The 14,739-nt window shown below is 44.6% G+C and overlaps 1 protein-coding gene across 1 annotated transcript in view; it reads left to right on the forward strand.

The window, feature by feature from the left end:
* myo10 (myosin X) overlaps positions 1-14,739 on the forward strand; it is an 82,063-nt gene that overhangs the window by 26,245 nt on the left and 41,079 nt on the right. Inside the window, exon 3 of the mRNA XM_062480506.1 lies at positions 6,322-6,480. Within this exon, the coding sequence (XP_062336490.1) occupies positions 6,322-6,480 (159 nt within the window). The remainder of the gene's footprint in view (positions 1-6,321; positions 6,481-14,739) is intronic.

A 14,739-nucleotide genomic window follows, 5' to 3' on the forward strand; every position in this document is an offset into this window, starting at 1 on the left:
GTTTCAGGCTCTGACAGAAGAGACGGTCTCCTATGAGGTGAGTTGACTTGTGGACAATGCAGGAGAAGCATGAATGGTAATTCAATGAGCACCTGGTGCTTTTGATCACTGAGAGAGTCAGGGTTACTTACCTGTGCACTTATCTGGCTTCTTAATCAGAAATAGGCCTAGTGAGGGCAGCAAGAACAAGTGAAACGGTGAACAACACACGGCAAAAACATTGAAAAGTTTCTCTGGTTTTCGCTAGTTCATTCAGCCAGTTGTCAGCCCCCACATTTGTCGGCTTAGGTCACAATAAAGTGTTATCTCTTATTTAATAACAAAAAGAGGGATGTTCATACTAGAATACGTCGAAATTCAGAGTAACAGGTGGGTTTTTTACAAAACAAAACTGTCTGTTGTGATCATGACGATCAGGACACAGCCCTCTCCTTTACTATGGTGTCTAATGGCTTTGTCAGAAAGAGATTTACTTACATTAGCATCTGTCGCTAGGCTTAACCCTGAACCTCATGGCTTTGTTTTGACTCAGTGAATGAGCAGGGGATCTTCCTCGTCTCCCAGGAGATGAGAGGCCCAATTAGAAGCCTAATTAAGTCAGTGCCAAGGACGAATCCCTTGCTAAGACGAACTGAGCCAGCCATGTCAGCAGTGGCTAACAATGTTTCACAATGCTAGTGGTAACCTGGAGCAAGGCTCCAGGTCAGCCACTGGTCAGGGCTAAATAGGCCTACTGTTGTCAATTCTTTGGTGAGTTATGGTCTAAGCAAGTGCTAAATCATTGGTCAAGTCAGCTGGTCGTCTAGGTGGTGCAACTGGAAGTCAGGCTAAATACTATATGCTGTAAAGAACTTCAGATCAAAGCCAAGCTTCTTTAATCTTCCTGTTATTGAAGGTTTACTGCAAGTCTCTACACAGTCATTTATGCAAGTGTACATTTTTATAGACTTATTGTGAATCTTATAAAGTATTGGTCCAATACGCTGGCCTGACACAGTTCAAGGGTCATAAAATGTATGTTTCCTACCAAAAAGCTTGACTTAGGCATTGTTTAAGACATTTTAGCGTTTTACCTTGCTATGTTAACTACGACAGAAGTCCCCACTTGTTATCTTAATGGGATATTCACACTTCAAAGACTTTGGGCTCAGCTGGGGACAGAATCATTCATCTTGTCCAAATGTTTTTTTTCCTAGTCACTGACTCAGATCAATGCAGAACTGACCCTTGTAGTTCAACAAATGGCACCAGTTCTTATCTGTAGATAAATAATCAACTGAACCCATTCCAGACATTATCTCCTGCCAGGGTCTTTGATGCCCTGTAACATCAGATAAAAGGTAACTAGAAGGATTTAGGTCGATCCACTTCTAACACTATTATGATCAGTGGGAAATTGAATTAACTTAACATGCGCAAACATAGAAATTGTATTTTCTGTGTACCTCCATCTGAGTTATAACTGTAATTGTTTACTGAAATTCAAAGCAGAAGTATACCAGGGCCACTGACGACAAGATAAGTCTCAACAGATGAGCGTAAAGTGTGTTTACATTTGTGAACCGACCAATTTAGGTACTAACCCCACATGTGTGGCTGTGGACTGGAAACAGTCCCTCAGCGGTGCCACTCTTGCAGAGATCCAGACCTCCCCTCGACAGTTCTCCATTGAAATGAGTAGGTCACCGAAGGACAGGATACACAAATAGAAACCTAAAATACATCACTTAAAAAAAAAGCCCTAAGTTGCAGTTCTGAAGCATTTACATTTAGAAGACGCTCTTATCCAGAGCGACTTACAGTAAGTACAGGGACATTCCCCCCGAGGCAAGTAGGGTGAAGTGCCTTGCCCAAGGACACGTCATATCGCACGGCCAGGAATCGAACCGGCAACCTTCTGATTAATAGCCCGATTCCCTAACCGCTTAGCCATCTGACCCCCGAACCACATACAGAGTAATAGAACTGCGGTCATCTTGGAGTTATAGCACATGACATTACAGTCTGATATAAGAAAACAAATGTGTAGTATAATTTAGTCCTAAAGTAAAGTAAGACTTGAGATGGGCTTGTAATGGGGAGGCCAACCTCAGCTCCTGTGTCGTCTGTGAGGCGCGCCTGTGACGTTCGACCCTTGTCGGAGGAGGCGTCACTAACGCAGGAATGTCAGAAATGGCCCGGACAGCATAATAGGGGTTGCAAAGAGGGGGGGGGGGGGGGGGGAGCATTTGGGGTCACATCTGATTGACTCTTCGAACAGTGGCAAGCTTTCTTCTAGACCTCTGTTGGAAATGTCACCATGAGTTTCAGGGTTACTGGGGTCTCCGACCGGACACCAAGCCCCTCTGGTGTCGGGCAACTCCCCTACTCAAACATGTGTTTGTGAGAGGGAGGGAGGAAGGGAGGGGAAGGGGGAGGAAGGGAGGAAGGAAGGGGGAGAGAGGGAGAGAGGGAGGGAGAGAAAAAGAGGAAGAGAGAGACACACACACACCCCTAGAGTGGTTGCTAGTGGTCATTCACCTTCACACACACACACACACACACATGATCAGGAACATCACAAGGGAGTAGTCCTGTAACAAAGAGGTCCTTGATCTCGTCTAGCACAGCAGACCAGATTGAGGTTAGGTACGCCTTTTATGTGTATCTGTCCTTTGTGGCTTCTGTTGGGCCCTGGATTATCCTCGGCTTTCAACTGAGAGAAACACACCACAATGTATTCTGTTGACTTGGAGGGCTAAAAGCAATGCATGCAGTTTGAAACGCCTCGTTCCCTCAATACCTGCTTTGGATGGTCATGAAGGGAGCTTTGCGTGAGCCACGGCTTTTAACACCTGTCGGCGAGAAACACAATACATCCACGTTGAAGCTGTTTGAATCAAAAGAGTTTCGGGGTCGGCGACACTTTGGCTAAGATTAAGGTGTGAAAAGATGAGCTGACACTAGTTGTATTCCTCTTCTGTTGTCATCGTAGAGCTACCGTCAGACTGGAGATACGGACGATATGAGTTGTACTCAACTGACTAATGCTACTCACGGAGTTGGAGTAACATATTGATGTTGTCTTAATGTGTTTATGTATTGAACTTGTATGTTACTGTATATGTTTTGTCTAGATAATATCCTGCTGTTGTGACAGTTCTGGAGGACAAAGGTGTGAGAGGTGAAGATGTATAATTAGTTATTGATATGGCTTGGTGTTAAACATTCTTCCAGGTCAGAGTTCATAATGACTCAGTCGTATTGACAGGACTCCTATAGTCGTCGTCTTTTCGAAAACAAGTTCTGTAGAGTGGAAAGATTGGCTTGGCCGATGGATGGATTCCTGTGAAGGGTTATGGAGATGTGATGCTTGGATCATTTAGGTGTTGTGGCACCCGCACGCACGGAATCTTTAACCCACATAGAACACACCGTTCCAACCACAGCATCCGTTCTAATCGAGATATGTCTCTGTGACATCATCACCTCTACGTGGACATGGGAAGAAGCACTAACTCTGGGTTTTGTAGCGTGTCTTAAGAAGGACTCAAGTTCCAAATGGAAGCTTTTGAACATTTCCCTGCCCCAACCGAACCTGTGGTTAGATCTGGAAGTCAAATCATCGCGATCACATGTTAGCAGTTAGCACTGCAAACATTTATTTTTTCTTATTTTTTATAGAAAAGGGAAAAGAAGTGACCCCTTTTACGAAACATCGCAAACATCACAATATATTCCAATGAGTGTGAAAACAAACCAAAACGACATATTTTGGTATTGGAAGTCAGGTTGGGAGGGTTGGACTGCAGTGCGGGCAGTGAGAGAGGCAGCTACATGAGCGAGGGAGCTATAAGAGGGCAAGGGTGGCTGCCAGGATTGTGCTTTAATGACAGGGGATGCTCGGGTGCTGGGAGGAGGTGGGGGGAGAGATGGGGGGAGAGATGGGGGGAGGGGGAGGGAGGAGGGGAGCGTCGCATGACCTCAGTGTGTTTTTAATATGAGGGGGTTCAGGCTTCTGGAGCCTATCTGAGTCCTGAGAGGGGAAACGCGAGAAAGGGAATGATTGGAAACAGACCTGTGTGTGTGTGTGTGTGTCCATGAGTATGTAAACTATCACTTGCTATGGAAATATATGATGTGTTTGCAGTCTGATTACGAAGGTGTGTGTGTGTGTGTGTGTGCGTGTGTGTGCGTGCGCACGCGAGTACTTCTGCTTTTACAGCCACGGCCACAAAGCGATGCTCCCCGCCCTGTTTACTTCACCTCCCTTTCATCCATCCATCACTCTCCTCCTTCCAACACCATGCATTCTAGACAGATACTAATCACTCCATACTTTGATCTCCTTCAGTGAAAGCAGACCGTGTTGGGCTCCCTGTTAACCTCCTGCCTGCTGTGTGTGCAGACCCCCCAGTGACAGATTACCAGTCTCTGTAGACTCACCCCACCCCCCCTCCCCCCCATCCCTCCTTGCCTCTGGTGCCTGCCTTTGTCTTGCGGACCCCCCATGTGTTGGGGATACTGTGAGGCCTGTCGTTGATTGCCCCCCCGCTTTAACCGTCTATGAAAGTGCCTGCATATGTGCACGTCGTGCACCCTTAATTAAGATCCTCCCTCCCTCTCTCTCTCTGCCTCTTGGGGTCAACCCGTGACTATAATGACTAGGTCGGTGTGCATGTCTGAGTGGTGTGTTCTCCTCTGGGTTCCAGCCTACACAAGGACGTCTCATATTCACCACATCTTGTCCTCAGTCTGTCCAGGTCTCCTCAGAGGGCGGCTGGACGGTCTGAGCCACATTAGTGTCCCTACGAGCGCACGTCTTTCTAGGACCAGAGTTCCTGTAGAGTCCGTTGTCTGCCTGTCTTTGGTTTGGGAAACGCAGTTGCGTTTTTATGTTAACAAGGCTTGCTTGTTAAAAGTTGAGAAGGAGTGGTTGCCTTTGTGGGTGTATGGTGTACTGTAGAGTACACCATACACCCACATAAAGAAAAGACACGACAAAATAACACATAACACACATAACACAAGTCTCGACAGTGAAAGCAGCAACAGGTAATCACGGACACTCATCGAAATAACGAAATAAATGTGTTATTACGTCTGAAATGTGTCCATATTTTTATCAGTTGAAGCTTTTAATGGGTCAGCTTTACAAGTCCTCAAGTTGCCTTTGTCACAGACTAAAGATATTCATCAGGCTCTGCGTTGTGACCCTGCACCACTCAGAAGGAACGTTGTCTCTGACACACTGTTTGGTCTAGCTCTCAGACAGAGGGGATAAGAATGCTTCTAGAAGCAGACACACACACACACACACACACACCCCCACACACACACACACCCCCCCCACACACACACACACACACACACACACACACACACACACACACACACACCCCCCACACACACACACCCCCCACACACACACACACACACACACACACCCCCCACACACACACACACACACACACACCCCACACACACACACACACACACACACACCCCACACACACACACACACACACACACACACCCCACACACACACACACACACACACACACACACCCCCCACACACACACACACACACACACACAGCACAGCCTATCAACAACACTTGGCAGCTCGGGGGTGTAGTCTAGGAGCTAGAGAAGATATCCACCAGGTGTCCTGACTCCTGGTGCCGACGTTAGATATGGACTGTCTGGTGGGATCTTGGAAACTGATTCGACCCGTTGAGAGGTTTTGCCGGTCACCTGTGGGGAGGTCATGTGCTCAGGTTTATGAACCGATCTGTCAAGACCTCGGTGGCCCTGTGGTAAATCATGCCCCATAGGAAGAATGGCTGGTCAGGGAAGTTTCTCTCTGTGCTTTCCATCTCTCGGTCATATAAAACTATTCAGTTGCAGTGTGACATAATAATGAGTTAAAATAATGATTCCCAGGCTCACAGCAGCTTTTGCTGCAGGACCAGACAGATTTACGTCCCGGCCATATCCTGATATTTGAAGGCGTTAGAGTTGCTTTAACCCCATTCTACAGCACTCAGTGCAACCAAGATGTTTGTATCTACTTAATTAATGTCATACCTGGCTTGAGCTTGTGAGGAACAAAAAGTATGTAAAATCTGTAATCATAAGTGTAGCTGCAAAATTCTGTTTTTCATAACTGATTTTTGTGTCCAAACCGATAAAACAGGGTAGTAACATTAGAGTGAAAACATTTAGTCTTTCTCACTATCCCTTCAAGATACCCCAGAATCATCCCACAATATTTTTGCATCCTACCTAACCCCCCACTCTCTCCCTCTCCTCCCTCCATCTTCATCCTCTTGCTCCAGGTGTACACCCACAAGCAGAGCACCCTGACCAGGCAGAAGGTGCAGCCCATGCACCCCAGCAGCTCCAGAGGAGTGGAGGACATGGCTGCCCTGCAGGACCTCCACGACGGGGCCATCATGCACAACCTGTTCCTGCGCTACCAGCAGAGGAGCATCTATGTGAGTGTTTGCACACACACACACACACACACACACTCAAGCAAACACACAGACACAGACATAAACTCATAAACTCAGACACACACAGACACAAACATGCGTGCGCTCAGACATACACAGATACAAAGACAGACACCGAAAATAATTCTAGTTTGTTTTCGCATTCAGTCTCACAAACAATAAAAGGATAAATGGTAGTCTCCATTTGAAATATATGCTCTAGCATGTGAAGAAACACCATCCTCCACTGGACATTATTAGTTGACAGGCCGAAAGTGCTGAATCGTCTATACACTGTGTTTTTTCTAACAGCTCCATACTCCTATGTAAACATGTTTCTCACTCAGAGGCTGATGATGAATAGTGGGGTCAGTCCACAAAGAGGACACACACATACAGTATTGGTTTTCCCAGGATAGGAATGCAGACGTGTTTTTCATTCATTTATTATGGCCCCCCTGATTGTCCAGGCTTAAGAGCAGAGATATCTCTAAGCCATAAAAGCCTGATTCATTGAGTCATTTCATTTTCTCTCTGGCATCTGGAGAATTTCGAATCCATCCATCCACGTGAAGACCTTTTTAACACGCACTCGCATATTTTTCGGCACCACCCTTTTAACCTCACTTTGAAATGTCAACAAGAGCAACCTTTTACATCATTTGGTACACATTCTGAAAGCCCTTACCCATTTAAAAAAAAATACTCGTCAAGGTACATTGCTGTCTTTTTGAGATACGACGCCACAAAAAGAATGGATACCCTTGTGCGGATTGTGGAGGTTGAGAAATCATTACGCAACCCTGAAGCCAGACGTCTAGCTGGCAGGTAGACAGATAAGAGATGGATATGTTGAGACAGAATTAGTCTCAGAGACAAACATTTTTAAAAGAGGTGGAGTGAGGAATTCACATTCTTCTGTTGGTTTCGAAGAAAGAACTTCATGAACTTTTCACTCTAACCCGTCAGAGAGAAGAGGCATGCGGTTATTAATGAGATGTTCCCCATGGATAGCCTACATTTCGTACACATCAAATATGTCATACATCAATTTGGATGAAAGCATCTGCTAAATGAATAAATGTAATTGTAGATATTCTATCAGAGAATCTGTAGCTTCTTGTCACATCTATAAAAACTTTGAGGATTATGTCAGGTTATTGAAAACTGTCAACATAAGCGATACACTACACAAGATACAATAGTGAAGTAACCTACAGCAATGGAGTTCCAGAAAGTAAACGTAACGTCACAATCAATTGAGGTAAAGCCAAATTCAACTCAAATTAAACCCTAACCCTAAAAACAGGCCCTCAACCATCAGCTTTTGCAATAGTTACGTCACACATTAACGGTACATGTTGCAACACTGTATCCTCAGTGATGATCCTTTGACAATCTGATGTTTGCATTTGAGAAGCATTTCATGATCTTGCATCATGGCTCCGCTTTGTTTCCATGGTTATTTAGGAGAGAATAAGGCCCCTTCGCTGCTATTTTTTGATTTCCTGTCACATGGGGTATAAAATTTTTCTTTGTCTGTGTGGTGGTCAGTTCTTCAGAAACTCAGAAGAAGTGAAATGTAGTCCTTGGCGATACGCATAAGTACTGTACCGCAGAATAGGCTGAACAATAACTATACTATGTGGAAAGGAACAGCGCCAACACCCCCGAGATATGTCGATATTTAGACATCCAAAGTTCTGGATGAGATCCACCTCTTTGCAGCAGGGGGTTTGCCACCCCAGCGTTTCCACGGATACAGGGTTGACGGGGTGACAAAACAACCAAAAGGTGCAACCACCCACCCTTCCCCACCCGCACGCCTCGATGGCAAAGATTCAACCTCCGTCTCGGACGTTCCCATTTTCACACAGATTCCCCCCTCCCCTCCTAAATCAAGCCTTCGACCTGGTCGACTGTGAATGGGCTCCTTGTTTGGCAGCCAAAAGCAATAGATTGCAGAGTGTGAGGGAGAGTGACGAGGGCTTTAGGTTGTTTGGTTTGACACTCGTTTTAAAAGGCTGGTATTCCGGTGGTAGTCTCAGTGGAAGCTTGGCTCGTGCGACGCCATGGTTACGCTAGCCAGGAAGGCTATCATAGTTTTTCCACACCAATGCGGGTTTTTAATTGTGTTTGCTTTGGATCAAACCCATGAGAAGTTTACAAATATGTTCTTTATCCAGGGCCAAATTGATTATTCTGTAGTTTTAGGTTTTAAAGAGAAATGTGTTTATTGTCCAGTTTGCTGTTAGGATTAGATAAATGCTCCGAATCAAGCCAAACAGTGTCGAGGCCTAACTTGCTCCTAAATTGAGACTCAACTTTAGCTTTGATTGTTGTTGTTGGATAGTGACTCTGGCTAGATTGCTATCCCCAGGCCTTCATACTGTACATTAAATAACGTTGATTTCCTCACACCTGAAAACAATTCTTAAACAGTTCTTTAAAAAGAAGTTCTAAATCAGTGAACTATTCCTTTACTTCTTCTATTACAATTTGACTTCTTCTGCCAGAGTGTAATTCCTTCCATCTCCTCTCTGCTCTTGATCCAACCAGGAAAACAAGGTCAGGAAAACAACAATATGTTTATTCATGGTGAAACGCAATGCAGTCGTTTTTGGATTGGAACCATCTCTTGGCTCCAGCAACAAGTTTCACAATTAAGTAATCCCTCGGTTTACCAATACTTTAATTCCTCTTGCCGCTCCTCTCGTTTTCCATATGCCACTTTTCTGGTCAGAAAATGACCCAGACAACATGGGACAACCGTGATGAATTGATTGGATAATTTTGACCATACGGGAGTGTTCAAACATGATTATAGTAACGAGTTGGCATTTGTCATAGGTTAAACGGGCTAGTATGTGGGAATGGTGACACAAGGCTGCCTTTGTCTCGAGGTTGTTTTGCTGGGGAGGGAGGAGGGAACACCAGGTCAGGTTTATTCATTACAGACTCAATCTAAACGGGAGCGGAGCTTACAAATATTTGTACTACATATTTTCTTTGTATTCTCCATACTGTACCCGTTAATTCCATAGGTGGTTAGCATCCTTATAAGGTCTGATGGTGGTGTATTGTCTCTGTAAGCACACAGACTGTACCAGGTCTGCTCATCGCACCAGGGTTGGGGAAATTAGGTAACTTGCAGGATCAATCTCCTCTCAGCTTCTTTATCACATTATCTCAAGTTATCTGACTTGTTATATTTATTACACTTTAACGTTAAGAACCATTTAAAACGAGTGTTCGCTGTCAGAAAGTTGAAGAGTTTATGTTGGAAATCTTCACAGGACAGATTCAGAAGCTTCTGGAAGCAGAGAGCTGTGATTTTTTGTTCAACAGGATGTCAATTCATATTACAGAACAGCAACATCTGTGAATGAAACAAAAATGAGAAAAAAAAAGGTCTGTCAGCAATATAACAAGCCAAACATAAATTCCTGCCAGCTCTTGTCCCTGAGTACTGCTAAACATGAATGTTTACCATCAGGCACAAGAAGACATTTTCCACAATCTTTCATCTGGCTAAAAAGAAATTCTTCTTCTCCATGTGTTGATTTTTCAAAATTAAATGCTCTTCTCAGACTTGACATGTTAATGAGAAAACCATCTCTCAGTCTGCAGATATCTTATGCAGTTCTGCATAGTTTAGCACTAGCACTACCTCGCTAGTAGCTAGTCACTAATATGCATATGCATTATACCTACCTCTGAGTAGCTAAACTGACTGTAGGGTACTTAAAATACTTCGTATAACTGAGCCAAGTAGCCTGTAGACTACAACAGCAGAGGAAATATAATGGACTTAATTGAAGAATGAGGTCTGAGCACTATCTCAATTACTTTTACTAGCTTTTGCTTTGACGACAAACTGGACATGTAGTTTAGGATACGGTTCTTGCGGTTAACTTTGGTGGTAAAAATTGCACTCGGAGGGTGACCCTGAGCGTCGTTTTATTATATGACCTCATGTTTCAAATAAAATGTGTAGTCTCAGTTCTATTTTCTACTTTTATAAAGAGAGGCTCTAGCCTCTGTGCTAATTATCCTTTAGCGCTTCAGAGTTGTTTTGAGAACGTTGCCATCGAGCTAGCTCGCAGAGCTTTGATTGAAGAATGCAGGCCTTTAACTTTCAACCTTTGATTGCAACCAGCTGTGGTGTTGAGTGGTGGCCTCACTCTTCTCCTATGCAGATTCCAGTTCAACCTCTCTTCTCTTCTTCTCCCTTTCCCCTCTTCCTGTCTTTCCCACTGTACACCTCTTTCACCCCGTCCTGTAGTTCGTAGTGTCTCTTTCTCTCCACATTAGGCCTTCCCAGCAGGGAGTTGGTCAAATTGGAGATTCTTGAACTTTTCCCTCATCTTCTCTCATTTTGAAATCAGTGCTTTGAGTGTGTGTTGTTTTTGTGGGTGTGTGTGTAATGTGCAAGGAGGAATATTCTTGTGTATGTGTGTCTTTGTGCTTGTGAGTTGGTAGTTAAGACGTGTGTGTGTGTAGTGAAAGTCATTTTCAGTGTGTTTATGTGTCTGTGAGGGTGGATACAAGATGAAAAGAAAACTGTACTTTATGCGTGCACAAACTGCCTGTATACTTTGCAGTGTTTGCCTACATCAGTTTGCTTAAATGAACTCGGATGACATGAGCATGTAGGTCAGACAAACACACCCCTAAACGCACACACACATTCTTAATCTATTCCTAATCAGACACATGAGAAATTTCTCCACTTCCAGTTTCAAACAGAGACATTCTTCACCATGCTCATTCCCCATAGTCAGAGATTCCTTCTGAGAGAACCTCAGTGTCTCAGTGTTGTGAATGCTCGGCTTATTTTAACAGGTCTGCATGTCTGTGCTGAGGCCCACTGGTAGCTGGGACAGACAGCTGCCACGCCTGTGTCATTTCACAGGCATGTGCCTCTAATGGTGAGAACAAATGTGTGCTACACGACACACTATACATACACGACGCGGTCCCTGATTCTGGACCAGCAGCCGTACACATGGACCAGCACCAGACCAGATTACTGTCAGATCTGGAGAAGTGGCCACTCAACCAAGGGAACGAAAAGTCCACCAAAAGTCTCAATCTTTTTATGTATTTTCCTCTGATACTCACGTGAACATTTTAGTCAATTAGCAGACGCTTTTATCCAGAGCGACTTACAGTGAGTACAGGGACATTCCCCCGAGGCAAGTAAGGGTATAGTGCCTGGCCCAAGGACACAACATAATTTTTGAGGGACAGGAATCGAACCGGCAACCTTCTGTCATGTTGGCGTGGCACAAACAAACTTGTTTTATATCCGTTCCTTTCGGTTCAGAATTGGATTACAAAGACAAGCCATTATCCTAAACTGTAGTGGTTTCTTTTTGTTTTATCCAGTACCCTCCCGCCGTCTAACATTCCCCCCCTCTCCCCCACTCATAACCAGCTCTGCAACCCGCCTCCCTGTTTGAGGCTGGAGCAGAAAATCTGGAGTTAATTTCCTCCTTTGGTAGATTTATCTTGCTCCGTCTCATAAAGCCGATGGCTCTCATTTTACACCCCCCTGTGTTCTTCTGTTACACCAGGAGCCAGGGCTATCACCACCGTAAACAGAGAGGCACTGTTGCCTCAAATCTATGTGGGTGTTTGTCTTAAGCCTACATAAAGGTGAACTTAATGCCCGTCGTCGAACTCCTTTATGGGTGATGTTAATGTTCTATTAACTTCTGATACTTGTATGCAATCGATGCCAGGTCATTGATTCCTTTTGTTGCATTACTATTTAAATTGGATTACGTCGTAAGGGGAGATCGTTGATATGCCACTTTTGTGACTCTCACTTTTTAGCAGACGTCATACCGAAACATATTCACTTTACCTGTGGATTTGATAATTGCCCTGGAATGTCTGGCTGGGCTAATCAAATCAGATCTTCTCGTGGGTCACAGCCAATTAGCTTGCATGCTAGGTGAATACATGGAAACTGTTGCCGGGGTAGGGGGGCTAATTGAGTCCAAATGGCTCTAATTTATTGGGTTAAAGAGAGGTATGACTTTGCCTACATAGGTTTTTCCACAGCCGAGTGCTATCTGTTGCCTGGAATCCCGTTCTACATTTACATTACATTTACATTTAGTCATTTAGCAGACGCTCTTATCCAGAGCGACTTACAGTAAGTACAGGGACATTCCCGCCGAAGCAAGTAGGGTGAAGTGCCTTGCCCAAGGACACAACGTCATTTTGCACGGCTGGGGAATTGAACCAGCAACCTTATGATTACTAGCCCGATTCCCTAACCGCTCAGCCACCTGACTCCGTTCTGTTTAAAAGGAATGTAAAGCAAGTGTGACATGATTCTTTGGTGTTTCTGATCTGAGACATGGTCTGTCGTAGCTAACCCAGTCTGTCTCTTGTGATCAACACATTTTGACACGTCATAATGACCACATCTTTAGTGAATTAGAATAATGACCTAAAAAAACCTAGAATGATTTAGGAAGTGAGATTATTGCTTTAATGTTCTTAAGATACCGGGCAGACGTGAGTCTGAAACTTGGCATTAGGGGAGGACAGGAAAGGAAATATATGGTTTATTGCTGTAGCTGTGCAGAGCAACTTTAACCCATAGGCTTTCATAGGCTCACATGATACACTGAGTGCCATAAGAAGAGGAAGCTATGGCAGAGGTCGGTCGGACACAGAGATTAAAGCTGGAGAAAATTGTTCATGCGTCCCCCTTTTGCGGCACATTTTTGCTTTTATGTGAAATCAAAAACTTACCGTGTCTGAGCAATTAAATACCGGATAAGACCTTAAAGGTCGAACCTCACATGTCAGTTGTCCCCCCCCCTCCAGTGTTTACATATACACTACTGTAATTAAGTAGGGAGTCAGGTGGCTGAGCGGTGAGGGAGTCGGGCTAGTAATCTGAAGGTTGCCAGTTCGATTCCCGGCCGTGCCAAATGACGTTGTGTCCCTGGGCAAGGCACTTCACCCTACTTGCCTTGGAGGGAATGTCCCTGTACTTACTGTAAGTCGCTCTGGATAATGACGAGCGTCTGCTAAATGACTAAATGTAAGTAGCCCCTCATCAAACACACACTCTCAGACACTCGATCTGTCTCACTCCTGCGTGCTCTGTTGTGGTGTAAATCTCCAAATTGGAATGTGCTTCCAAATCATTATTTGTTATGTAAATATTGGCATATCAACTGCCATTCAAATGTCTGTATTTGCATTTGTTTTGTTGTTCGGGGATGAATTGGGTCAGTCTGTTAGTGGACCATTAAAACTGCTTCCTCAGCACAATACAAGAGAATACCGGAGATTAAGGTGACAGAGAGATTTTGGCAATGGTATTGACAGAGAAGTTAAACAGTTTATCTCAAACCATATATCTCGGCGCTTACTAAAGACAGCAGTTTGGAGATAGACGAGCTGAAGTTTAAACTGTCTTTTCGCTGGAGTTGATGGATGTAATGTGGTAGACCTTGTTGTGGTGACCGATCTTACCTACCGATACTCCTCGCTAACTCCTTTTCATCTCATTCACAGTGTGGCAGTTGTTTGCGGAGGGAGTGTGTAGGGAGGGAGGTGGCTGAGCGGTTAGGGAATCGGGCTAGTAATCAGAAGGTCGCCGGTTTGATTCCCGGCCGTGCAAAATGACTGTTGTGTCCTTGGGCAAGGCACTTCACCCTACTTGCCTCGGGGGGAATGTCCCTGTACTTACTGTAAGTCGCTCTGGATAAGAGCGTCTGCTAAATGACTAAATGTAAATGTTTACAAAGTAGAGAAATTGCTTCTGAATACTCTCTACCTTGATCACTTTGATGCTTCAACCTCTGATTGAAATACACACACACACACACACACACACAGTCTCTGTGCAGTTCGGTTCTTGTTTGTAGGGGATACCGCACATCTGTTCTCTGTCAAACAAACGAGACACGTGAGCCTGGGCTGTTTGTCAGCTCTTTAAGGAGCCCTGCCGTCCAGCCATGCTGTGTTTGTATGTCTCTCTGTTCTCCTTCCCTTCGTGTGTAATCTAACATGCTGCAGGCGTGTTTTAGATAGTCGCTAGGTGATGAATGTTGGTGTGTGTGCGTGTGGGGGGGGGGGGGGGGTAGTCTGTGTTTTTATGTAGTGATGGAAAGAGAAGGTGTAGAAAGAGAGAGAAGTGATGTTCAGTAGCTCGTTGTACGGCGCTACATGGCCCAGTCATCACTGTCATGTAATTCATTGGGGTCGTTCATTGGGGCTGACGTC

The sequence above is a fragment of the Osmerus eperlanus genome, chromosome 16, assembly GCF_963692335.1.
Source record: "Osmerus eperlanus chromosome 16, fOsmEpe2.1, whole genome shotgun sequence".
Lineage (NCBI taxonomy): Eukaryota > Metazoa > Chordata > Actinopteri > Osmeriformes > Osmeridae > Osmerus > Osmerus eperlanus.